The sequence below is a fragment of the Bombus huntii genome, chromosome 14, assembly GCF_024542735.1.
Source record: "Bombus huntii isolate Logan2020A chromosome 14, iyBomHunt1.1, whole genome shotgun sequence".
Classification (NCBI taxonomy): Eukaryota; Metazoa; Arthropoda; class Insecta; order Hymenoptera; family Apidae; genus Bombus; species Bombus huntii.
In genome coordinates this window covers 10094567-10121199 of record NC_066251.1, presented here as the reverse complement: position 1 = coordinate 10121199, position 26633 = coordinate 10094567, and the positions used below count along the sequence as shown (strand labels likewise).

The 26633-nt window shown below is 35.4% G+C and overlaps 1 protein-coding gene and 1 long non-coding RNA gene across 12 annotated transcripts in view; one reads left to right on the top strand and one right to left on the bottom strand.

Moving 5' to 3' along the window:
* LOC126872846 (uncharacterized) overlaps window positions 1-26633 on the top strand; it is a 43528-nt gene that overhangs the window by 13325 nt on the left and 3570 nt on the right. The gene's annotated exons all lie outside the window — the stretch shown is intronic.
* The window catches only part of LOC126872833 (zwei Ig domain protein zig-8-like), a 444324-nt gene continuing 437099 nt past the window's right edge, over window positions 19409-26633 (bottom strand). For all 11 annotated transcript variants that reach the window (XM_050633026.1, XM_050633027.1, XM_050633030.1 and 8 more), the window contains one exon: window positions 19409-25807. In XM_050633026.1, the coding sequence (XP_050488983.1) occupies window positions 25704-25807 (104 nt within the window). In that variant the 3' untranslated portion in view covers window positions 19409-25703. The remainder of the gene's footprint in view (window positions 25808-26633) is intronic.

Below are 26633 nucleotides of genomic sequence, written 5' to 3'. Positions count from 1 at the left end.
TATTGTTAAATGCTGTTGTTTATTGCCGAACGGTCCATGAAATTTTTCAGGGAAAATATCAGCTTAAAAATTGAACATTTTTGTCAAAATATTCTGTCGTTTAACGAGGGAGAAGCACGTAGGAGTTCCAAAAAATAATTATGTGATAGAAAGATAAAAAGAAGATAATTGACGGCAATTGCATGTCCATTCGTAATATTTATTCATAAGATTCGCTTTATTTATAATATTCGCTCGATGAAAAATCCCTGAAGCATTAAGAATTAATTTAATTAAATTAGCATACGATATCCATCAGCTGTTCTCGGAATAGTCGACTTTACTGTTTGACGCAATTACTAGCGATTAACAGTTTAATAAAGGATGTACTTTCCTTATGTGGTTAGTATGTAAATATTAATTATCCTAAATGTTCTACTAAATGTAATAGATGTTTTAACATAAATATTAAAGAACAACTAACTCAATAACATTACTATATATAAATCTTTCGTAATGTTTGAATATTAACGCTATTGTACATAATAACATAAAATATTCTGGTCGCTTGGAATTTTTCTGCGAACCTCGATAATATTACACGGAGATGGTATCCCACTGGGGGTAACCACCCACATGATAATCTAACAGCTAAAAAATTCTACCAAATGTCCAAATTGGACAAATTGTGAATGTAAACAATTAAATAAAAAAAAACCTCGATAATATATACGCCTAAGTTTTTAAGAAAAGTTCCGTTTTCTAATCTTCTATCTCCGTGTATCAAATTTATGATGGAAAAAGTAGTATTTGTGTTCTACGCATCCTTTCGTGTTTAATTATACGTCAACATGTCTTTATCCAAGACGATAATTATTCTTCATTTGCATTTTGTCGAGACAAACAATTCGAAACGAAGATCTTAGACGAGACCTCTTCCGTCGAATCAGCCGACAACACGGATAGCTTCTCATACTTTCAGCCGGAAAATCGAAGTGAGAAAAGATTCTTGGCCTCGTTAAGTTCAAGATGGAACGATGGTGCTGTTAATTTTTTTAAAAGCTAGAAAGCTGGGGCACATCAGAATAATTTGCTTGAGTTCAATGACCGAGATATATTTTTGTAGAATTATTTGGTTTACTTTTGGAGTATCATATGTTAGAGAATAATTCCTAGAGAATATTTCCTACTAAATTAAGGAAATGTTTTCCCCAGACAGATAAAATATACAAAAAGGGTGAAAATAATTTCTAAATTAGAAAAGTATAAATTTTAATATTAAAGAAATAGAATTAGTATATGAATAGGGAGACAGAGCGAGAGACGCACGAGAAGATTGACAGAGAATCGTAAGAGACAGAATATTAAGAATTAACATTTATGATGAAATGAAAGAAATGCGTGCTAATTTAAGTAGGAGTAAACGTTAATAATTATGAAAATAAATCGAATTAAAGAGAGTATCATTGTGGTTTAAAGGATAAAAGAATATCGTAAGTTATTATCTTACACAAATTTGAAAATCACGGATTATGTATCATGTCAGTTATAAAATATTGTATAATGATATTTTATATCCTATTGTTTGTAAAGCGGATTAAATTCGTATAAATATAATATGTTATTCATTGCATATGTTTCATCGAGATTGATGGTAGTAGAGGATTATTAATTTCATGAATGAAATATTGGGAAATTGAAACAGTCTAATAAGAGTGTGTAGATATATGTATCAGAGGAATGTATGATTCAGTAAACCGAATCATCTTCATGGCCGGCAGACTGAAAAATAAAGTATTAACACTACTTGTTAACAAATACCTGTTAATGATATCTAAAATTATTGTAATTTTTTCCATAGAATATTAGTAGAATTTTTCTTATACAGGTTATGAATTTTTTTTTATTTATTTATTAAAATTTACAATCAATTCTCGCATTGAGAATTTTCAGTAATTTTTTCTGGCATGGTGCAGTGACATGGCTAATTATTTATAATAAGTTAATACTTATTATAGATAAGTATAATTCATAAGTAAGTATTATAAATAAGTAAATATTACTTATTTTAGATAACTAATTGTATCTAGCGTTTAGGTCTAGCGGGTAGTGTTTTTTCAACCTGCGGATCTGGTCCGACGTAACAAGTAGTCCAGTAATTAGGGGGTTTCGGTGTTTGTTGACTCTTTTGCTATATTTGTCTCTATATTTTGCTATTTCCTCTTTGACTGTTAGTATCTCGAGGTTGCGATGAATTAGTTCGTTGGTGACATACCAGGGTGCATTTATAATGGATCTTAGCGTTTTAGATTGGAAGCGTTGAAGTATTTCAATGTTGGAATTACTTGCTGTTCCCCATAGTTGGATACCGTAGACAGGTTGTGAATGTACGTCATGAATGGTTTCGAATTAAATCGATAATTTTGATGAGTGATTGTATTCAGCTTTGTTTCAAATATCAATGTAATTATGATTTGCATGTCTCATTACAATGCGAATGAAATTTTAACATGTATCGCACACCTATACCTTTATCGGAGAAATATAAAATATTATATATGTATATATATATTGAGTGATCATTTACATTTTCGTAGTATGATATGAAACAAGCTGGTTCTTTATTTTTTAAGTACCAGACAGAAGAACGTTGAACTGGCGTTATTAGGTAGAAGAAATCAGACTCGAAGGAAACGAAGAAGCGCAATAAAAGGCGATCCACGTCTGAGCAAAGTACGGGAAAACTCTTAGTTCCCGACATCGCGTTTCCTTTTCCCGAGTTCTGTTAATGAGTTTAAAGCGATCGAACGGAATTAAATCTAATTAAGCAGAAAGGAGAAAATATGAATGGCACTTTGATGTTCACTGAGTTATCTAACACGTACTCGCTGATGAGCAATGAACTACATGGTAATTAATAGATAAATTATATCGTAATGCGAAAAATTTCCCCTAAAAATCGAAAAATTTCTAGTTATTAGAAATTGAAATGTATAAATTCTCTTTTCTTTGGGATGGTAAGCGGTGCTGTTGCAACATTAACTTTAGAGAAAGGAAACTTCTACAAATCTAGGATTTTCAGGCATCATCATTGCGTGATAATTCTTAACCACTAACTTAATGTTTGGCTACTATAATGTAATTATTTTTGTCATAAACTGACATTTAATATAAATTTGGTACAAGGAGCACATATAAGTTTGGTTCTAGCTTGTATGAAATATAAAAGTCATAATAATTATTGTAATAAGTTGCTTTAAGTAAAGTGAACGCGTAAATTTACACTGAAGATTTAAAAATATCATTGAATTATATTTATTTGTTTATCACAAGTACGATGACTCAAACGCGTTGACAAATGCTTTTCTCGTTTTATGCGGAAAAGATAATAGAAAATGCGAGGCATGATGTAGAACTCATGCTAGAGAGATGACATCACTTGCAATTTGTATCGATGATATCATGTTGCATTCTTGTTTCTATGTTTGTATAATTATTTCGACGACTTTTTATGAGAGAAATTTACACGAGATGCATATAAAGTGATGCAAGATATCTAGCATTGAGAATTTTTTTTACGAAGTCCAAATAATTTAATTAAAGCTAATAATAGAATAAGTAGCTATCATTTAATAGAAAAATTTAATTTACAAAAGAAATTTAAAAACATTATTGCACTTAAAGAGCATAATTTAAAAGATGTTAAAGATTGAAAATTTCTTTTACGTCAGACACTGGGTTTAAGAACGATATATATCTTCTTTGTATTACTTCAAATATCATAACGTCATAAAATGACTGTATTTTATTTTTAGGTTTGATGTAGGCGTTTATGGAAATGTGTTAATTCGTGAATCACGCGTATTCGTCTATATTTCATTCAAGCTCGAGAAATTTATAGCTTACTGCACTTTAAATTATTATCAATATCGAAAATTCTATGGAAATAATTGCAAAAGTACTGTTTTTAATCAAAGCTTATTTGAATTGAAGCAATATCATTTTCCGATGTCAAAGAAGTTGTCATCTCGACCCGCCCTCTCCGATTTCGATGATTTTTAAATATATTGTAAAACTCCACATTTTGAGTAATTTTTTCCTGTACGTATAATCGTCGGTCGGTTTTAGTTTCCTAGATATTCGCGTAAAACTGCCGGTACCACACAGCGTATTTCCGCCTATAGTTGTGCGTTTGTAGGAGTGTATGCGTCAGTATTGGTTGCCGCTTATTCTCTGTTTATAAACGAAAGCCGGGCGAGCTTAAAAGTCCCGAGCATTTGTTATAATTCACTTAAAAATTGACTGACAATGTATTGACTTTGGTTACGCTTATGTGAAATAATAACAAATTAATTATAAAAATAATAGGTGAACGAATAATTGATACTATTTTACGAAATAGAACGATCGCAGTGACTGGATTGAAAATTCTAACCCAAACCCAATCCAAATCACATTGATGATTTTCACTTTTAATTGAGATATAAACTCATATTATAACAGACGTTTCTTGCAGCCTCGCATATGCACGTTGTGCACGGAGCCTTTAAGCTCACCCGACTCTCATTTATAAACAGACACAGAATTCAATTTGCTGGTAAAGTAAGTTTTTCGCCAATATCTCAGAAATTGAGTGAGAGTGATGTTTATATGTATAGAAAAAAGTTGTCAAAGAGTTGTTTCTTTTAACATATTCAAAAACCATCGAAATCGGAGAGGACGCAACAGTCCCACAAGTTCAGCGTAAGTTCTTCTATGAATAATAAAATTTTTACTTCAGTAGTACGGTAATATAACATATTGTAATATATGTTATATTATATATATAACATATGGTAATATTTATTATATATTCTTATATTTAATAATAATAATTACTGTCAATTAATTAACATAATTTATGTTTTCGTATATAGTATACAAAATGGAATATCGTTAAATGTAATATATATAAATGTTACCGAAAATATTTCTTGATAGATTATGTCAGTCTCTATAGAATCATGAACCAGCGAAAAATCATGCTTTTACTTGAATGAACTACTACAAAAATTGCGATAAAGAAATGATACCAAAATATAGAATACACGAATGGATCAGGAATAATATTTTTCGCTTCTTATTTCCATTATTTGCTTTTCATCTCGTATATATCGAGAGACACAAAAAGGGAGTTTCTGTCCACCTATCTCATCTAAACATTTTCTGTTCGACGGAGTACGCATGAGCTTTTATCGTTTATACTTATTTCTTTACTGCTTGACCTAGATAACAGATTCAGCTGTAGACTTTACAACGGTACCATAAAACGATTATTGTTGTATTATCCTGCATGCGAGTCAATGGCAATTCTACTCGTTTATTTAATGTATATTTCAAAATGTGCAATAGCATTAATATAGACAGTTTCCAAATTATAACGGTAAGGCGCGAAATATAATTCTAGCTTACGTATGAATTAAAGAAAAGAAAGTTGCAAAATGAGATGTATGTATACATACTCATACGAATTAAATTTTATCACTGAAAAGTCATTTCAATCGTTCGAAAAATGTTCGTTACATTGGAATATAGGAGACAAATGTGTCAGACTATTTCTTTTAAAATTTGATTTTTATCCTTATCGTGTGCCATTTATACGTATGTTTTATTTTATATACTTTTTATAATAATAATTTCATACATTTCCATTAATAATTTGCACCCTGTATTCTTTTACATCTAATCTAATTTCCTGGAAAATGTACTTTTCCAATAACGATACGCGTACACCAACTTAAACCGACCATCATTTTATAAACTTTCATAGACACGCGCTTTATTTCTTTTTTCTTCCATCAACTTAACCGATCGATTTTGATCTATCGATTGCATAATTACGAGGTGAGAATGGTCGAGATTTTAATTTGAAAGCGGTTCGAATCTCTCTCTACCAGGCTCCAGTCTGCTCATCAGCAACTGTTGCGGAATACAGATATTAGAGGATCATTTATCTTACTTACGCGATGCTGGCCGATGAGCCTGACCCATTACAGTCGCCGGGGAGTAAAATTCCTCCGTTCTGATCCAGTTTCTTCTGGCGGTGGAGTGTTGCCACCTTCGGGAATCAATATTCATTAGGGCGCGACTATCTTCCTCTGTTTCCACCGGTTGTTCTCATTCTCTGTACTCGTCGATTAATAGTTGGAAGCTTTGATTGACCGATCGCTTCGCAAACAGCCTGTAGCTAATCGCGATGGGATTTATGTGTACCGACCGCGTTAAGTAATCGCTTTACAACAGAGAAATATCTGTGAAGGCATGATATATCGTCCGTGAAATCATCAGGTGAAGATGCTCGTGGAGACTGTTTCCCTGAGATTTGCCTTTTTCCTTGTAACATGTTCGCCGAGCAGGAGTTCGTCGATTCTGCTTTTTCGTCTTCAAGCGAGAAGTAAGGCGAAAGAGAAGGAATTGTTACGTTTTATGGAAATGAAGTTTGTACGATGCTATATTGGAAAGGGGAAAGAATAAAACGATAATACATGAAAAAGAAAGTAATAACGTTTGCAAGACTTTATAACTTTTTTACTTCATAGAGAAAATTTAAATTATCAGCATATGAACGTAAACGAGGAGATTATATACGAATTTGTGCAAGCACGACTTTCGTGAAATTCATCGTAAATTGCGGGCAATTTCCTACCCTGTGATCACCTTTTATCGCTGCTAGAAAAAATGACGGGGAAAAGAGATGGATCATAGATATGCAGCTAAGAGGTGTAGTTACTAGGTGGAGGAGAACAAGAAGGGACAGAGGGGTGTGATAATGGGGGGAGCACCTATAGAGTAGAAAATTGTCTGCAACTTACAACATTCCCCCATGCTGTCGTAAAGTCAACCGTATCTGAAATTTCATTTAGCAGAAATAAGGGTAGCACGTTCTTCGTTTGACGAGTTTTGCTACAGTCAATAAAGGAATCTTCGTGCGCAGAAAGTCACGCGGGTGATTTATATTCCAAATTTTTTAATATTCGACTATCGTTATATCGATTCAAATTTGTTGAGGTTTACTGATGGAAGAACGAGTGGATGAATTTGTAATAGGAAAAATATATTGAAATAAGTCTAGGCATAAGCATAAGTATAATATATGCTGATCCAGATCCTCACTCTTACAATGTTACAATACAATAGAAGAAGGGCTATGATAGGGACCAAGTTCGTATATTTACAGCAAAGAACATTACCAAAAAGTTAACATTATAGTTCTACCTGAAGGCTACAAGAAACAGAAACAATAGAAATCTACTCATAGCTCTTTTGTTTCTAGACCTTGTAATCCAAAACAAAATTTATATTCAAGGACACAATAATATGGACCTCTGCTTATTTCGAATTTTTTTGCTTCATTAAATTCTATTCTTTCGTAACAGCGGTCTCCAGCTTACGGATATACAAAAGAAAAAGTGTAGAGTTTTTCTCGAAGTAATTATTTCAACAAAATTCTATAATGAATTATTCATAATGGCCGTCGTGGATTAAAGGGGTTTCTATTCGAGCTTTAAATAAAATCAAACGGACGCTCTGCGCCTCCGGTGTGCGTTTAACGCATGTATAGTTGTTAATGCAATTTCTTTAAATAATATATCACTGGTACTAGAAAACAACTACTGTTAATTTGTAATGAGTAAAGGGAGATCGTCAATAGGTATGGGAGGAATACAGCCAAAAGTACTGCTTCACGAATTACTGTCTGTAATGATGAAACAGCTGATCTATACGCACACGTTTTCTTTTACTGGAAAAAACGTGCGTATGCACGGCGAGAGAGAGAGAGAGAGAGAGAGAGAGAAATGTTTTGGGAAATGTCATGTTTAGGGAATTTTTCGGAAGGTATTTCGCGGCCTTTTTTTATAAGATTCTTCCTTAAATTTCGCACAGTTATCCTTCGTACACTTATTTCGGCCGTTGGTCATTCTTAGCTGGTTTGGTTATTCTCAGTGCGCATCGTTTGGCTGCCTTTTTAAATATCGTATCGACGATCTTTTTTTACTTATCTCTGCTGTTAACTCATTCATATAACCAGTAAGTAGAATAAAAGACTGGCGAAAGCCATCTTCAGTCATCAGAAACAATAGATTTTATTAAAGTTTCCGACAGAGTGATACAAAAATGATACGAAACAGCAGAGGCAATAGGTTTATAATAATTGGATCATTCGCTAATAATTCGTTAGTAAAAAAAATTCAATACCAGAGAGAATGAATAGAGCTTCGATACGTAACCTCTTTTAATGATCACTGTTACAATATTTTGCGGGTATATTCCTATTGAAAGGGTTAAGCACGATAGAACATCGGGTGCGTGCAGACAGCCGTACTTCCGGTGCCAACTTTCATCGGCTGAACACATTTTTCTCGCTTCGAATTCGTTTTTCAAGCCTAACTTTGAAATGCAGCGACGATGGTGGCGCGTCGTTCGAATCAATTTCCTCTTGACTCGCGTGCAGGAAATCGAATATACCGGAAACGGGCTTTGGCGATCGGTTGGAAGCACGATCGCCTACCAGGGAGAGCTGCTCGATCTCTTTGTCAGATAATCTTCCTCCTTTCTATTATTGTTTTTTTTTTGCTCCTTTACTTTTTTTTTTTTTTTTTGTTAAATCCCTTTTGGCTAGGGAAGAGTACGAATGCTAGGCGTTGATCTTATCGGATGATCTCTCGAATCGTAACTCTATTCCCTGGTGTTACATCGTGCTAAATCGAAAGGCAGAGTGGCAATTTGTTCTTAATGGAGAGAGAATTCGCTGGTTGATAATCATCGTCATATAAAATCGTTTGAAATTAAAGGGCTTTTGTATGATAATCCGAGAGTGATTCGACGTTTTAACGCTAGGACCCCGGTGATTTTATTCTGTCTAGAAACACTATAGCGGACATTTTGAACGTACATGATCTTCTTGATTTTATGTCTATTGTGAAAGTACTATTTCGATATACATTAATATTAGATCGTTCTTTTACATTGGTTTCGTAATCAATTAAATTCTTTTTTCGTCATAGTGTTGGACCTATTGTAGACATATGAAAGATAAATGTATATTACAAAAATGATATAAACTCGAACTGTAACTTCAGTTGAGTTGTTGATAACCTGTGGTGATAATTAACGCGACTGTAAACAATCAATCAGAGAACCATATTTTTTTTCCACTGAAAATTCGAAAAATAAAATAATTTAATACAGTGCGTAAAGAAACCGGGTTATTTTATTTTGAACGGATTTGAAAATGAAATTCGAATTTTAGTATTTTGACATGTATTCGCGAGAAGTAACTTGCAGCGCGACACTTTGACACGAGTAGACAAGCTCTTTTACTTAATTTATTCCCTCTTTTCGTCTCTCAAAGAGAATGTTTAAATACGGATAGAATGCACGCTACATGCGAACATCCTCGAAATTGTTTTAATATCTTCTCGTTTATTTATTCCCCTTTGGCCTCTCATAAGCCGATACTTCGCTACAAAGTTTAACTTACAACTTTCTAATTGTAAAGCTATGAAGGAAGTACGCTGGAAAAAGGTTAGAAGAACTGAAGTTTTAATTCGTCCACATTAACCTCGTGCTGTAACACGCGGTTGCACTTTTCACTTGTCGAGAAATAAATCGCTTTTTTATCTTCAGTCTATAGCACATTTTTTTTAAGTTAGTATACATTATTCCTCCTGAAGGAGAATATTTTAATCAGCTAAGTTAAAAGTTCATTTTCTTCAATTTTCCAAGCTTCTAAACTTCTACGCAAAATTCTTTTTAATTCCTGTAAATTTCTCCGGATTATTGCGAAATTGAATTTTCTCGCTGACTATTGTTAACTTCATTGCAGAATATCTACATATTATGACTGACATTTTTACAATTTGAATTTTCCCTGCATCAGTCCAAGTTACAGTAAAAAGACTGAAATTGGTCGATATTAAGTTACAATGTGTATCAATATCATTTTAATATCTGTACCTCTTTTAAAGGAAACTGTTTATTCCAAGCATGTAAGGCTGTTCAGAGGGTTAAGCTGCTTCCTGATCTTGCTTTATATTAAAGGTTTTCTTTACGAGCTACTTACCGTCCTTCACAAAAAATAACTTCTCCCTTGTATATTAAATTTTCATGTATTAAATAATAAAGCTGGGTTTCACAAAATGTAGAACCGCTTTAATAAGTATGGAACAATGTTCATAATTTCCCTAGTTACACCTCGAAATTTTCTTTCAAACCACATGTCACCAATCCGAGTCTCCAAAAATCCCGCGATCCTCAAAGAACGAAACAGATTTAGCAAGGTGATGGCTGCAGATTAAACGAACTTCATCCTCGTTTCATGTTCCATTTACGTAAACGTTCCGCTTCCGTTGTTCATTCTATTTTACCGAACTGGATTCCTTCCAATTCGCCACATTCGACTATTTCGTTACTCATTCCAGGAGTTAACTACGGTCTTGAATAGATTGTAGGGATTATTTTATAGAGGACGTTCAGACAAACTTTTATCGGTGAAACCGTAAAAAGACTGCCTAATCTCTGATTTCGATGATTTTTGGATACGTCGTAGAAATCGATATCTTGAGCAACTTTTTCCGATACGTATAAGGGCTGCACTCGCTTAGTTCCCGAGATACCAAAAAACCGTCGACATCATAACAGTTACAGTGAATTCTGTCTACAGTTGCGCGTCTGTGCCAACGTATACATCGATATTGATTGCGGATAAAATAACATCTAACCAAAACCTGATCTTTATTTTCATTTTTTAGTTTATATTTAGGTTCGGGTTAAATAAAAAAATATCGGAAGGTGTCATGTTATCGGGTAGGCGTGAGACAACCAAACTGACGCAAACGTTACCATAGATGTACAACTATAGGCAGAATTGAACGTATTACTGCTGGGAATTTTTTCCACAAAAAGTTGTTCATAATATCGAGTTTTACGACATATCCAAAGATCATCGAAATCGGAGGATAGTCGGTCTTTCTATAGTTTCCCCTTCTTGTCTACCCCTCAATATTAAATTCGACACAAAGATCAATTCGTAGGAAAAAGCTTAAAGATCCTAATTCGGTACATTTGACGATGGTGCGTGTTGAACCAGATAACAACGTCTCTGTTAATCAAATTCCATTGTTGGACGGGGTTTCCTCGGCTGCGCAGTCAGAAACGTATAGCACGAACGGAATACTGTTAACGTAACCAGAGACTATGCTGTTTACGTATTACGACCCCCTTCGGCGTAAGCTTGTTTGCACACCAAACGTGAAACGATTGTCTTGTAGCCATTTAACACGATTGTATGAACAGCTGCATAATTTCGAGTCTGACTAAGGGAAAACTGTTCCCGCATACGATTGATCTTGCAGATCAATCTCATGTTTGTATGTTCGTTTCGTGCGGAATTTAGAGCGTGGTCATGCGCTAATCTGTCCAGATTGATCGACAAATTTGTCGCGTGGTTGAATGCCAAAATGAGTTTGTCAATGTTTCTTCGGCTTGTTTGTCGCGCCGAGTATGGCGAGGCGATGCCCATGCTCGCTTCTCAATGTTTGAAGTTCAATCGTGTCCATTAACTCCATTGACGGCCATGGTAACACGATAACGGATTTATCGAGTCGTCCTGAGATTAGATTCGTGTATTTGGCGAGATTAGGAGGAAGAAAGATAAAAGAGGTGTATGAAAGGAAGCCAAAAGGTTACAAGTGTTAGGAACTGTTAGCTTGTGTGATAAATTTGTTTGCACTTTTTCTACGGAAACGTGAAAGATCGTCTCTTTTGTATAGAATAATATTTTACAATATATGATATAACTTGGCGAATTAAATTTTTTTATAAAGAACGTCGCTACAGTGATATATAACGGTACAGGAACACAAACGGAATAACAATTTATCTTGGTTCCAGAAAATTAGAAACTAGAAACTTTCCCGAGAGAATTTTGTTATTTACGTAAAATAAAGTAATCTGAGCGGGAAAGCTGTTAGTACTTATTTAGTACTTCTCAGCGAATGAAGAAGAATCTTGGGACGTCTTAGAGTATTATTTGTCAGAACTTAATTTCTTCTTAAATCGTTCCCGAATAATACTTGATTTTTTAGATGAAGATTGACTTTAACAGTGTAGGATTGATATCATTTTATAATATTTAATTTTTATAATATTACAAAAGGTTTATAATATTTAATATTTCGATCGAATTTCTTCGTTTGAGAAATTTATTCGAGAAATTTATGCGTAGTCGGCTATTAAAAGGAGAAGATAAAATAATATTTGAAGATATGGCAAAATATTTCGCAGAAAAATTCGCGCATAACGTAGCTCGATATTTGCGGAAAATTCCATTTGTCATCGCAAAATTAATCCTAAGGAAACCATTAAAATTCCATCGATGGAAGATTAAACGTGCGAAAACATTTATCACGTAGGGTGAGTGGCACGATGATATTGCCAATCTGCCAGTGTTCATCAATAAACAACGTATTAAAATTCCATCGAAAAATTCTATTGTATTCGCCAAAACTAATTGTTTTTCGTCACCTTGGATGACTCAGGCAAAGACATTTGAAATCAGCCAGGATTTTGTGTCTGCAAAAGCGATGCCTTTAGCTCTTACCCTTTCGTCTTAATTTGAATATAAAATATTATACAGAACTAAACTATGGTGCAAGATTTTCTAAAATTTTCTGTTGTTTGTTGAAACTTCAAAGTAACGCTCTGAAATGTTTCGTTTTATTGGAAAATTTTGTCCCCCTTGATTTTCCGTAACAATTTATATTTTTCATTTAATGTTAATGAAAAAGCAACATCTTTTGACTTACATTAAAATTCTGAATTATTATAATTATTTTAATTTGTATATTAAATTTCAACTTGCAAATATCATCGTTTGCATTGATATGCACATCCTTCTGAATTTTATAATAATTATTATGAGTAGAATTTATGTATATTTGCTGCAAAAGCGTTTACATCTGGATTAAATTTATGGCGATGTTAAATTTATGCATGCTTGTAAATATTTTTGCAGCACTTTATGCAAACGCTTTATTTTCGATATTTTGACGCGTGCAACTTATTTACCGCCATTTATTACAACATTTTGAATTTACATTGTTTTCGGTATAACTCTCCTTCAGAATATTAATAAATATTCAATAATACTAATAAATATTCAATAGAAACCGATTATCTTTCAGGAAGCAGTGGTTCATTCTTAATGTGTATAATAAATATTTGTTTTCTATAAATCAGAAAATAATTTATGTTATTTTCATAAAACATTTTCGTTAAAAAAATATACATAATTTAATGCTACATATATTGCAATTAAATCAACTGTAATTCTTTCAAAGTTTATGATAATAAACTGAATGAGGATAGCCGTGATAATGTGAAAATTACGAATAACGTGGATAATGTGACAGAAACATGGTCACGTTGGTAGTTAAGGAACAAATGATCGAAATTAGCAATCTAAATAAATTCCACAAACGATCTTCCCTCGAAATTCCCTCTTATTAATCCTCTGGCACTTTGATCGTGCAATTATCAATTTCCAGGTACATATCCGGTAGTTCTGAAACGAGAACGGAAGCGTTAAAGAACCGTGGAAACGACACGTGTATCGGGGGAGAAGGAAATCCTAGCTCTTTAATTAAACACCATGGCCGAGTGTCGTTATAATCTAATTTCCAGAAGGGAGACATCAGAAGAGCCTTGCGTAACACTGAACGTCTCGGTTCGCCGATCAAAGTGGCGCGTGGATCGTTTCCAACGTATGCGAGAATTCTCCCTGCTGATTTCGAATGGTGGTTCGCACGGTTAGCTAAGCACCTTTATATGGTCGCGAGCACGTAACGAGACTAGCCTTAATATCAGGGACCAAGACCCGTTTCTAAAATTTATTCCTATTACAGCGAGTATTTACTTGCCTATATACCTGATATCGTACTTAGTCGAGTTAATTATCTAAACGATAAACATATTTGTCTTCAGTAATATACATTGCTAATGAGAATATGAATTTTCGCGCAGGCTAAATAATATCGAAATTAAAAGGATTACGTGTACGTACGTCGTAGGTCGATAATTTCCCCGTTAAACATTACCTGCTATAAAACTTGTTTTTCGATACTTCTCTGGAATAATTCGATTCAACGGCGAACTGATTGAGTCGCAACGTTCTTTCAACTAGAAAATCCATCGAAAATCCAAAATCAGGTTTTTAGATTCACGCTCTCAAATTTTTCTGGTAGACCGGATTACGATAAAGTTCCCGTCGACTGACCATGGCTGTCAACTAAAATTGTTCGACTATTGATGATCGTCCAATAGGAACGTAACAATGCACGGTACCGAAAGAACGCGTTCCAGCAACGTTCCACTAGTAAATCGAGGTTTGGTATAGCCTGCATCCAGAGATCCTCTCACTTTTTATTTTTATCGATGCGTGCTCTCGAAATCCTAGATAACCATATCGAAACGTGTTTGCCCAACGTATTTTGTATGAATATTATGCGCCAGCCACTGACGCGAAGCTGTTTGTTTAACGCGAATCGTTAGCTCTCGATAGGGTAACGTTGATAAACTAAAAGGTTAGATTTGTTTTCGGGTTTAATAAATGCCCTGGAACGATAGGTATACGTACGACTGTTGCGTTCAGAAAACGTTTCACGAAGCGATCTGCCTCGTAAAATTCCGGGAAAATATTTTCCCGTACAGGCAGGATTTTGCGGTTATTTTGAGTTCGGCTTTGACGCTGTCAGCAGAAATCCCGGCGCGCGTATTTCTTATTGTTTGTTACCATTCGGTATACGTTTTTGGTGACGTTGCTCGTTTGTCAGAAGCATAGGTTCCGTTAGAGAGAGAGTCGGCTAGTAAAATTTCTGACGAATATTTAGTGGAATGTCAACGAACGTTTCTGTTTTGTAAAGTACCAGTGGAGTCAGGAAACGCGATATTTCACTCGTTATTTGGTATTGGATGCGATATTTTTCCTCGTACTTTCCTTTCTTATCATTTACTCTGTCATTCAATGTATCAAACACAGAGATTTAATTAGACGAATTAGAAGAAAGGGTTCGAATCGAACGTATTAATATTTTTTGCGCCAGTAACCTGCAAATACGTTTTCTTAATCGATCGCGTAAATCTCTTTTACTCTCACGTCATTTATTTTTTTCTTTTCATACTTTCTCGACACCCTATATTTTCAATTCGCAGTTCAATGGCAAGACGTCAATAACGAATGCAACTGCGCGTTAGATCAAATTATACATTGGTTTCGAGATTGTAAAATTGAGTTCGACCGAAGGCAAGTTAACTTCGCTTAATTGAGTCTAAACCGTAAAAAATCCCGCAGACAAAAGAATCCAATAATACTCCACTTCCACTTCCTCGCAAATTCTACTATTATCCCACTGGAAACGTTTAGAAAACCTTCTTCTTCACAAAGAGTATCGAAAGTAACGGACGTTTAATTCACGATGTCGTCCGAAGAAAATGTTGAAGCGAGCTCGTAGAAATCAAGCGGATGAGAGATATTACGACGTTGAAGGAGACCTCACCCAAAGAAGATTTCGACGGAAATTGAAAAGGGCAGGGTTCAGACATTCGGCGCCGCTCTTTTGACTTTTTTCCCTCCTTCGTTGTTTGCGCTTCGCACGAATTCAGCAATACGCGTGATCTCGCGCGCGCGTGGCTACGAATCTCAAGTCCTTTGAATGGCGTGAAGGTAAGGGCGTCGCGACGCCGCGAACACCGAGGAATTCACCAGCTTTCTATACCGAGCGAGCGTCTTTTTGCGCGTGAATTCATCGGTGCAAGTCGAACGAGGGAAATGAAGCGGAGAATGAGAACGGTTAGGGCGTCGAGCAACTTCTGCGACTGATTATTATTTGATTATTAATCTGATTGACTGGTTCGTAGGTTTTTATACTTGAAGACGCGGCTGTAGAAAACTGGAGAGCAGTCGGTCGTGGAATCTCCGTTGGGGATCTTGATTTGTAAGCGGTTAAAAGTTAAGATGTAATTATTGGACGTTCTTTTCTTTTAATCGTCTTCCTCTTCGATGGAATTTCTCATTTTCTTCCTCTTCTTTAATAGTTTGTTAAAGTCGTATTAATCGCCACTTGTCGTTACACGTGACTTTAGAATGGATTTGTAATTTGATAAATTTATAATTCATATAGTTGTATGATTTTATATCCGTAGAGCGTACCGTGAAAAACAATCAATATTATCCTGGCATCGGTGTGTTAAAGTTAATATTTGGGGCGTAAAGGCGTAGAGTTACAAAGCCAAGAAAGTTGTAAGTTTTGAGTAATAGACGCTTTATAACGCCCAGGTGTCGACTAGCCGCAGCTGACGAATTTTCACTGGAAACTTAGCGGAAAAACTCAAGTGTAACTTGCAGCGTGCGCCAAAGTTTTCAATCCGCTGACACCTCTGATACCACTGACTCTTACTGTTAAGGTTAACAGACCAAATTTATGATGGGAACAAAACATCCGCTACTTCTGAGAAGTTGAGTTAAACACGTTAAACATCAGTTTCGTAATCGAAAAAGAATTTATATATAAATAACGCTTTTTACTTCGTTAATACTTACGTCGTTAATTTTAATCGAATGGATATTAAAATTTCGACGAAACACTGGGGTAATAAACGTCAGTTTCACGACAGTCTTTTAATATGCGAGGAAAAATCTACAAATCAACGGAACTAACAAGCAGATGCAGCCAAATTCAACAAATTACTAGCGTTCTTCGTTTTACTCTGTATTTAATGCAACTGGCACACAAAGAAACATGTACATCCAACGCTATAACACTACTTCCAATTAAAACGCGCGACCTGAAAACGCTAACGAATTTGTGTTGGCACCGTTTCACGCAGAATCCATCTCTCGAACCGGCGTTCGCTTTACGGTGCTACATATTATACGATGTATTATATGCTAATTTCGACCAACTTTTATAGGAATATGAATAACGAATCTAAGTGTATTCAATATATATTTAAACATACTTGCATAAACACTGCGAAATTTTAGACATGTAGAAATTAGAGGGAAATATAAAAAACACAGAAAATACGAAAAATATAACGAAAAAAGAAAGCGTAGATATAGCAAACATAGAAAATAAAGAAAATTTACATCTATATTTTTCCAACGAAGAGTACAGGAATACCAACTGGCAAAATTCAAGTGACAGAGCCAGTCGTAAGCAAAGAAGAACAAAATCGTTGTTGGACCTTTCGGAAGAAATATTTAAATCACGATTTCCTGTTTTACTTGACAATTGGAAAAACCAGTATCTCTCTGTAGAATCGATGAGAACGAATCAGTCGGGCGACAGGGATACGCGTTCTCACGAATCGTGTCAATAAGAGGAAAGGAAAACATGAAAAGAAACAAAAAAAAAAAAAAAAAAAAAAGCGAGGCACACTAGGAATGGTGACGGAGCAGCAGCCGGCAATGAAATATTCTCGCTCACAATGACTAGCCTTAATTATTGCAGGCCGCGATGAATGCTAATTCAACATTTTTCGCGAGCTCGCGAAATAGCCGACACAGAGACAAGTAGCGCTGATTAACCGACACTCGAGCCAGCCAGTATACTAAATTCGAGAGAGACTGCAAGCCGGTCTGCTGTTGTTTACCAGTCGAATTTAATTAACAACGGTAATCAGGCTACTTTACTTTCACTTGGCCGACGAAAGGACACAATCGTGTTCGAATACGATGCTTGGACGCTGAGAATTTTTGACTGTTTTCTCATCCGTGGTGATACGTTTATGCCGTCTATACCATTGCTTTCTTCGCTAACGGAAAAATTATACGAGATTCGTTTGTTTGTTTCCTTGTCACATAGAGTGGAGTTTGCACGGAGATAAGAGATGATACGTTTTAAAGCCGATACGTTATAGTGCATTTAGAGTTTAGACCGAATGAGCGAATGCTCCTTTTCCCTCTATTTTAGTAAGATCGAAGCGAAGGTGTAGACGAGCATGGGTTTCGTCGTTTGACGGTCGACGAAAAGAACGTTTCAGATTAAAATACTTCGTTACTACGAAGGGATACTTTGTCTGTCTTGAACTATTCGTTAACGAGCTTTATGACATTACAACCCTTCAAACGAATGACCGTAATTGAAAGTTGAAGTTGGATTACACGTTGAAACTGGACACCTACTTTCTCAAACGATTGCTTTCAAATTGTTAGTTTCTTCTTTCGATTGTTAACCTTAACGTAGATAAGCAAAGCGGTAAGAATTCGAACCTACTCGTCTCGATATTTTATTAGAAAATGTATTCTTCAAATACTTATTTACATTGCCACTTAAACTGGCAGCATCTTTCCAATTTAACGAACGCAAAAAGAATCATGTAACGAAGGATGACCTGCTTCGACGAATTAATTGCAAGCGGCTTCGCGATTGCGTTGCGTTAATTTTTACTTCTGCATCCTCGTTCGTGCAAGCGATATAATTCACGAGTAATTCGAGCTCGTCTAATTAACCTCGCCATCACCGTTATTTTTCGTTGGTTTCGAGCCGGGCTGATTTACGCGAACGATAAAATTAATCGGTCGATCGTTGTTAGTTCGCGATCGTGTGCCAAGGAAAGCTTCGTGATTCGAAGTCGAGCATCCTTAAATATCCTGAAAGGTAAGAAAAGTTCAAGCGCATCGAGGTCAGACCTATCGATCTTCCTCTGGCCTACGCCTTCGCTCCAATTCCCATTACTTCCGAATCACAATCAGTTCTCTCTCTCTCTCTCTCTCTCTTTCTCTCTCTCTCTCTCTTTCTCTCTCTCTCTCTCTCTCTTTCTCTCTCTCTCTCTCTCTCTCTCTCTCTCTCTCTTTCTGAAATACCTTTAAAGTCGAAATGCCGCTTTGGGAAACAAATCTTTCGAATTGAAATTTACTCATTTTGTGTTGTGCTAGAAAGATTCGCATAATAGAACCTTCCATGTTTGAATTACTAGGCAGACAGAAACATCTGAATAATGGAATTTTCATGTAATAGAACAATCGCTTCTCTCATTTTAATACGTTGACACATAACTTTCATATGTTTTGACACACGTAAAACGTTGAAATGCACTATACACCGTAACGTTTAATTTTTGCAAGATATCATATCGTATTAGCGCACATTTTTCTGACAATGTAATCTCTGAGCCACTCGTATCGTTGAACATTTTTGTTTCTTTCATGTTTTCTATAAATCTGCCACGATCTACATCTCTATTATACGAAAAATGTTTTGAAATTATAAGAAGAGACGCGACCAAAAAAAAAAACTGTCCAAAAATTTCCTCGTTCTGCCTTCCTATCGATTCGGATGCTTCAGGTTCTACCGTAATTGTTATTGACAGGATGAAATCAACCGACTCGTCCGGATCATATGGATAATTTATTTACAAGAGTAAAACATTATGTACAAGAATGCGTCGAGAATCGTGTGAAAACAATACATGCTGAGAGGTCGTGGAAAGGGAACACAGTTTCATTCGTTATTTCTGTCTTTTTCTTTTTTTTTTTAACCGGCGTTTAGTTTCACGTAAGAAATTATACAAGTTCACGTGGTATACACATACACAGAGATTTTTTCTTACGTCTTATTTCGTTCTTTCCTCTGATCGTTCTCGTAGCCCTGAACTGCCATCATTTTTCCCACCGACGAATATTCGACCACGCTTCGAAGTCGTCGTTAGAGCATTACGACCCTGAACTCCAGCAACGAGGGCCGTGCTTAATACAAAAAAGTGATTAATTACGTGTCGTTCCGTTTGGGGAAACTTCGACAGAGAAAAAAGATGTGAACTCCTTTTTCATGTTGGAAACAAATCTTTTAAAGCGTACGACAAGAGACAAAGGTATTCGTACGACCTTATTGTTAATTGAACCAGGTTAAAATAACCTCGTAAATAAATAAGTAAATAAATAAATAAATATATAAAAGTATTCGTACAATTGGTATATAATAGAAATAAACGGAGAAATATTTTTTATATATTATTAAATGTATTGAAATATATGTAACCGTCCGTTACACATGGTAATGTTAGTAATAGTAGATACTCGCAGTAATGTACACAGACAAATGTTAATTGAATTATTTAGGACGAGACTCGCATAATAATAACACTTTATCGAGATGGAATTGCTCGTATAGCGGTATTAATTGATGTTCGTGTTATAATTAATATTTGGTTTGCTTTTTTCAGGAATAACAACTACTTGCAATCTACTGAACACACGGATAATATTAAGCTTTTGACGAAATTTTCTATTATTCTATATATTTTCTCAGTCTTTTCTTATTAAGATGTCCTTTTTGCATTTACAGGCCATTTGCGGATTAACTTTGAACATATTATAGAATATGATAATTTTCCAAACATTTTACCAAAACAATGCCCATGTCTGTTAAACATTGTACTTTGCCATTCTACGCTTTAGCAAAACGTGCAAAACGAACTCGTTAGGAAATTCGGTCGACAATATTTCGCGCAACTATCAAATTCAAAAAATTCATCGGAACCAATAAACAACATCCATTGAAAAGAAATTGTAAAAGCACAATGGCTCGGAATATAAACTACAAACGAACATAACGATAACGTAACGATATCCACGTTGCTCGATCAGGGTGTTTACGCTTTGAACAACTATTAAAAAATCGGCGATTCGTTAAAATCGTGACGAGGGACAGACGAATATTTGCACACAGTATAAAATTCGCGACGACGACAAATTTTACTCTGTCTCGCTTCACCGAGAACTTGTTCGGAAGTGGCAGTCCAGGGATGTGAATCCCCTTTGTTTCACCCATTTCTTCTTTTCTTTTTCGCTTTCTATTTCCATTTATATTAACGTTTACTCGGTAGTAGAAAGTATTTCGTCAAGAGATGGAGTGTAGATGGGAGTGGAGGGGGATAATTCGGTGGACATCGTATTTTCTACGACGACGTCTGGCCTTTTTAGTTTCTTCTCTTGTTCGGAAATTTTAATACGTTCCTCGTCTAATTAACATTCTTCTTACAGACTCTCTCTGTTTCCTTTCATCCTACCACATTCACTCTCTGTTTTATTTGTATACTTAGTATGAGACGAAAATTAACGAAACGATTAGGCATGGATCGAAAGTTGTATTCGGATGGATGAAAATTCGAATTGTCCCAAAAGGCGACGTGCTTTTTGATTGCACTGCGTTGAAAATTACGCGATATATTGCCAGTAAAAAGTAACAATCTCATGTTTCTAATTGCATGTATATGATTCTGGAATAGTTTTGTAAAAAAAAAAAAGCGAAAATGGGAACAACATAGTTTTCAAACTGGTTAAAACGTTGAAATAAATGCAAATTAAAAGGGTGAGTAAATAAAATAAAGTCAAAATTCAGTACAAAATAATTAATTTAGAATATAATTTTATCAAATGAAGAAGAATTGACGCAACGAGATACATCAAGATCCATCGCAATCGTTACGATTCTCGTTCATTGAAACACGCTATATTTCGCCAAACGAACATACAAAATTTCTTATTCGACCAGGTACTCGTTCTCGATCGATTCCCAATTTATTCGAACGAAAGCACTCACGTGGAATCGAACGAGATCGAGAGCCATTTGAGAATGACGCAGCCTGAAGATATGAAAATCCTTCTGGATTCAACAGGGAAATGAACAACTCGACGATAGAAAAGAATAATTGGTGCGCGGACGAGAAAGATTCGTTTGGCCTCTTTTACGGCTCTTTAAGCCTCCAGAGGTCTCGTCTCTCCGCTATTTTAATTTATCACGCGAATCCAGAGTAATTTTTCCATCGTCACGCGTCGTTTCTGTGTGTCTTCGTTCTCCTGTACAAACTCATGCGCGTGTCGTACGTGTTATGCACATACGCAGTTTTTTCTCTTTCTCTCTCTCTCTCTCTCTCTCTTTCTCTCTCTCTCTCTCTCTCTCTCTTTCTCTCTTTTCCATAAAATTGTACGTTACAAAACATTGTTTCGTTAATCGAGTGGAGATCGCGTCTAACGATCTATTTTATTAATATTTATCATCGTACGAGTACTATGCGATTACGCACTTGTGGCTTGCTTGTGTGTGGAACTTAGACATTTTATATATGGGTTTTATTTTAAAAATTATAAATCGCTGGTACGTGATTTTTATTTGCATCCTGCTTGTTTCTGTTTTATATTAAATGTTGTGGTTCTGGTGATTAGTTGTTTGAGCTTCTGAAACAGTTTGTAAAAATATCGATGGTGAGAGACAGCGAATAGCGTTGGCTACTTAAGATACAAGCCGTCGAGCTGATCTAACGATAAGATAACACAGATAACGATCGATAAATTATTATAAAACGTCTTTAGATTAAATATGCGTTGAGTTTGAGTGATTTTCACGATCATTTGGTTTCTAGATGCGATTGTCAAATAGTCTTTGGTAATTGACGATCGGAAGACTATTTTGACAATCGATAGGATGAATTCGTTCGTTCGTATATCGAGTAACAAAGAATTTTTATACTTCGAGATATTTTCCATGATATTTTATCAATCTTTTTATAAGCTTATGAAACGACATAATTATTCTGACATAATAGCATTCTGAAACTAAATTCGGCGTACAACATAATTGCCAATTATACGAATAAATCCGTATTAATATTTCAAAGATCTTTCACCGAATAAAAATTCGAAAAAGAGAGAATCAGGAAAAGAAAACCGTGCTGAAGGTTAAAGAATCCTGTGGACTTCAATTCAGGCGTTAATACCCTCATTGTTCTCTCCTCTTTAAGAACCGTCCTTTCTTCTGCTTTTAGACCGAGATCGAGTTATTTCACCACAGAACAATCAAACAAACTCTTTGTACCACAAAGACAGTTCGTGCGGATTTGCTCGCAGGAGCACGGTCGAATGTTTCCAAAGGCTTCCGCAATAAAATTCACAATCCACATTGTTGATACGCATGTTCGCCGTAAAACAGCTTCCTTTCATTCTTCGACTTCCTCGTCGCGCGGTGTTCTCTACATTTCTTCCATTTATTACGAAAGATTAAAAGAATCATCATATGTTAAATATTTTTTCCAGATACGATTATGATACAAAGAGTTCGATCTCTACAAATGTTTGAATTTGGCAGGCCAATATCAACCAGTAAACATTGTCATATTATCAATTGTCAACTAATTGGCGAAGAAGAACTTTGTTATACATAATGACTTTAATGACATTTACAATGAAAACATTGAAACTGTACTATTAAGCAACATGGGTAATCACGATATTCGGGTCTTGAAAATCTTTGAATTTTGAAAATGATAATTCTCGAAAATTGAAAGCGATGAAACTAAATAGTCGTGGAGAAAGTGTATGGAATAATATTGAAGTTACCCGTCAGTTAAAATTTTATGTGAGAAACGCCATATTTTATATGTCGATTAATTTCATAAATGTATAAAATACATTATTATCTAAAATTCATTTTTGTCACGAGTTCTTTAAATGCTATCCTCATTTTTGTCTCGTACTCTCTCAAATTCCCCCTCTCTATCCATAAAATATTTCAACAAAGTAAAATAAGAATAACAGGATCGTCATGATTATAGGTTGCAGTTGCTAAACTCGTCTCGCATTCCCTTCAAGTTTCCCTCGGATTTCGACAAGAATTCGCATTTCTCCATCATGCATTTGGAACCGGATAATGCACGTCTCATTCAAGAAACACACAACGAAGCGTAAAACTCGATATGCTCCGGGATTCGCGAGTTTCCCTCCGAAAACGTGTGCTATCCTGCAACGTTGTAATATCAGAATTTCTTTTCGTTGAAACTAGAGGCATCCGTGAGAGAGAATCCCTTGTCAATATTGGCCTGTGTTACAAAATAATGCCGGCGTCTCCTTTGTGGAAGCTGAAAGCTCCATATCTGAACAAAAGCGAATGAAACACACGTGTTCACTGTTCACATGACATTCTTTCCCTTTTACCTTATTCCACGTTGAAATATATTAATTTATTAACTAATACGCGGTATTTGTCGTCTCACTTTTCCAGCTTTCACTAAAAATGTATAAAACATATTGTATTAAATATATTGTTTTAATTCCATAGAAAGAGAAACAGTAGCAGCAAACATAGAATTTATATAAACAATTAAATATTTAACACATAGCGCAATTTTTTAAGAATTGTTACGCAGAAAAATCCAGATAACGATGTTCGAACGAAGTAATCAAATCTTTGAAAAATACGAGACTTTTCTCGAGAAAATTTATATCTCGCCAAAGATTCGCACAGCTATGAAAATATCCACTAAAATTTTCTTTGCCACGAACGAACGAACTCTTTCGTTATTGGAACGATCGCTTTCGTCTTGTAACAATTACAATATACATAATCGTCCTTACTAATTCGCAAACTTACACATCGAATTTACCATGTTCGAGCACACGTTCACGCTCTTACATGTTACAATTTCTTTTTTTCTTGTTCATTGAATCGTCGCTTACAATATATACCATGTACAATGTTACTTCGATATTTTGGTTTCCTTATTTCGATGACACTAGAACGCGCTAGAAATTTGCAAGTTATTACACATATCGAACCTGGGATACTACGACGACGTTTTCGACAGTTTTCACCTATGGATGCATTGAAAGTCGCGATTTTCAACGCGAAACCGGCCGTGACAGAGTTCCTTCATTGATATATGTTTCTTCCTTCACTGAGAACTGAACATTTTTTAACGAGCAGCAATAAAAAGAAATTGCACTCGAAGAAGCTTTCTTTTCGTAAAACTTAATTCATTAATTCATCGGGCAATGGCTTCTGGACTGATAAATTTGGCGAGCATGGTTTCGAGAATTTGACGGTTGAAGTTATGTTTTGAAAAGGAATTTCGAACACGACGACAAAAAATAAATATAATTAAAATTAGTCGTTCATAACTGTTCTTGCGAGAGTTGTTACGGTCAATGAAGTTTAATCGATTATTTTAAGTTAAAAGGAAATGTATATCAAAAATTGATTTATTTAAAAAATTTGCTCGTAACGATAATTTTTGCATCGATTTTCTTTAACTTACAATAATTCAGTACATTTATTAATTTGTAACGCTTCTATTTTTATAGTTTTGAGCATCGTTTCTTATGTATGTATGCGTTAATTATCTTGTTGTATATGTTGTCTATAATTTGTATTTTATAATTTATTACTTCTTAAAACGATACTAAACATTCAGTAAATATTTCAAAAATTCATCGTTATATGTGTGTATATCTAAACGTGTTAAAAGTAGGAAATGCCATCGACGATTATCGAAAAACTAAGCTGAAAAGGCTGAAATAACGTAAAACTTTCTTATCAGTCAACCTTCCTCTTAAAACGTCCATCACGTGGCCGTAAGAAAGCTTCTTCATCGATGTCGTTCCGGTTGCATGCAATTTAATTTCGTTCAAGGTACAAACAGGCTAAGGGTTGGCTACGTCTTATTGTGTCCAACGATCCATCGAGTTTCACTTAATGCTCCCGTTGATATTCATTCATGTTCGCGTTTAAGTTGCCACGCGCACACCGTCATACGCGCTCTCACACATCCACACACACATAAGTACGTGCAGAAAGTATACACGCAGACAGACAGCTCGGAGACACACGCACGGGCACGTACGAGAACGCACATTATCTCAATTGACCCAAAAGGAAAGCTAGCATCACGAGGACCGTCTTCGATGTTGGCGAACCTGCTGCCGTGTTTCCGTGCTGCATTGCAGCTGGATGCTCTCCTGGAACAAGAGCAACGAAGGCTGGATTAGTGTCTGTCCTGCACTTCCGGTTCCAACCGGAACACTTCGTTTTTTCACGGTTTGCACCGTACAAGAAGAAAAAAAAGTGGAAGGTTTTATACGTTCTCGTGTTGTTACCTTCTTTCTCTTTGGTTTCGGGTCTTTTCTCTTAATATTTTTTCTGTTCCGAGGTTGGGCATACTTACTCGAATTACGAGCAACCGCATCGGGCCTTACGGAGATTTCAATGTATATTTTAAAAAGAACGAGACGGAAGAAAAAAAATCTTTTATTTTTTTGCGGAATTTTATCTTTTACAGAACTTTCAGAAGCTACCGTTTTAGATGACGGCTCGATGGAAGAGAATAACAGCTATGGGAAGTCAACTTCCTAGGACGTCGATTTGAAATAGGAAATTCGAGGTAGAAAATTACTAAAAATACGACTGCTTGGTCGACCAGTTTGTTATTTTTCTTTTTCAAGTTTAGTTAAAACGATCTTTGGGTTTTGAGGGTACCTTCTCTTAAGATTCTGATTGCAAGCTTCTCGAGATTATTTTCTTACGATGGAACGCTTACGACTTCGTTTTGACTTTGAAAAAACAGGGTCATTGTTTTCTGATTGCTCGGAGAATTTTCCTATAGCAAGAACAAGATGACCACTCTCTTTAAATAGGTCATACTGAGGAATAAGAAACCTGGAAGTATCGTACAAAAACGCTGTGTGTGTTCCTTCCAAATGGTCTTGGTAGTCGTAAACTCATGAAACATAAACAGCTTGCTTCTGGCTTAAATGGACAAAGTTTCGAAGAGCGTGGAGATACTTA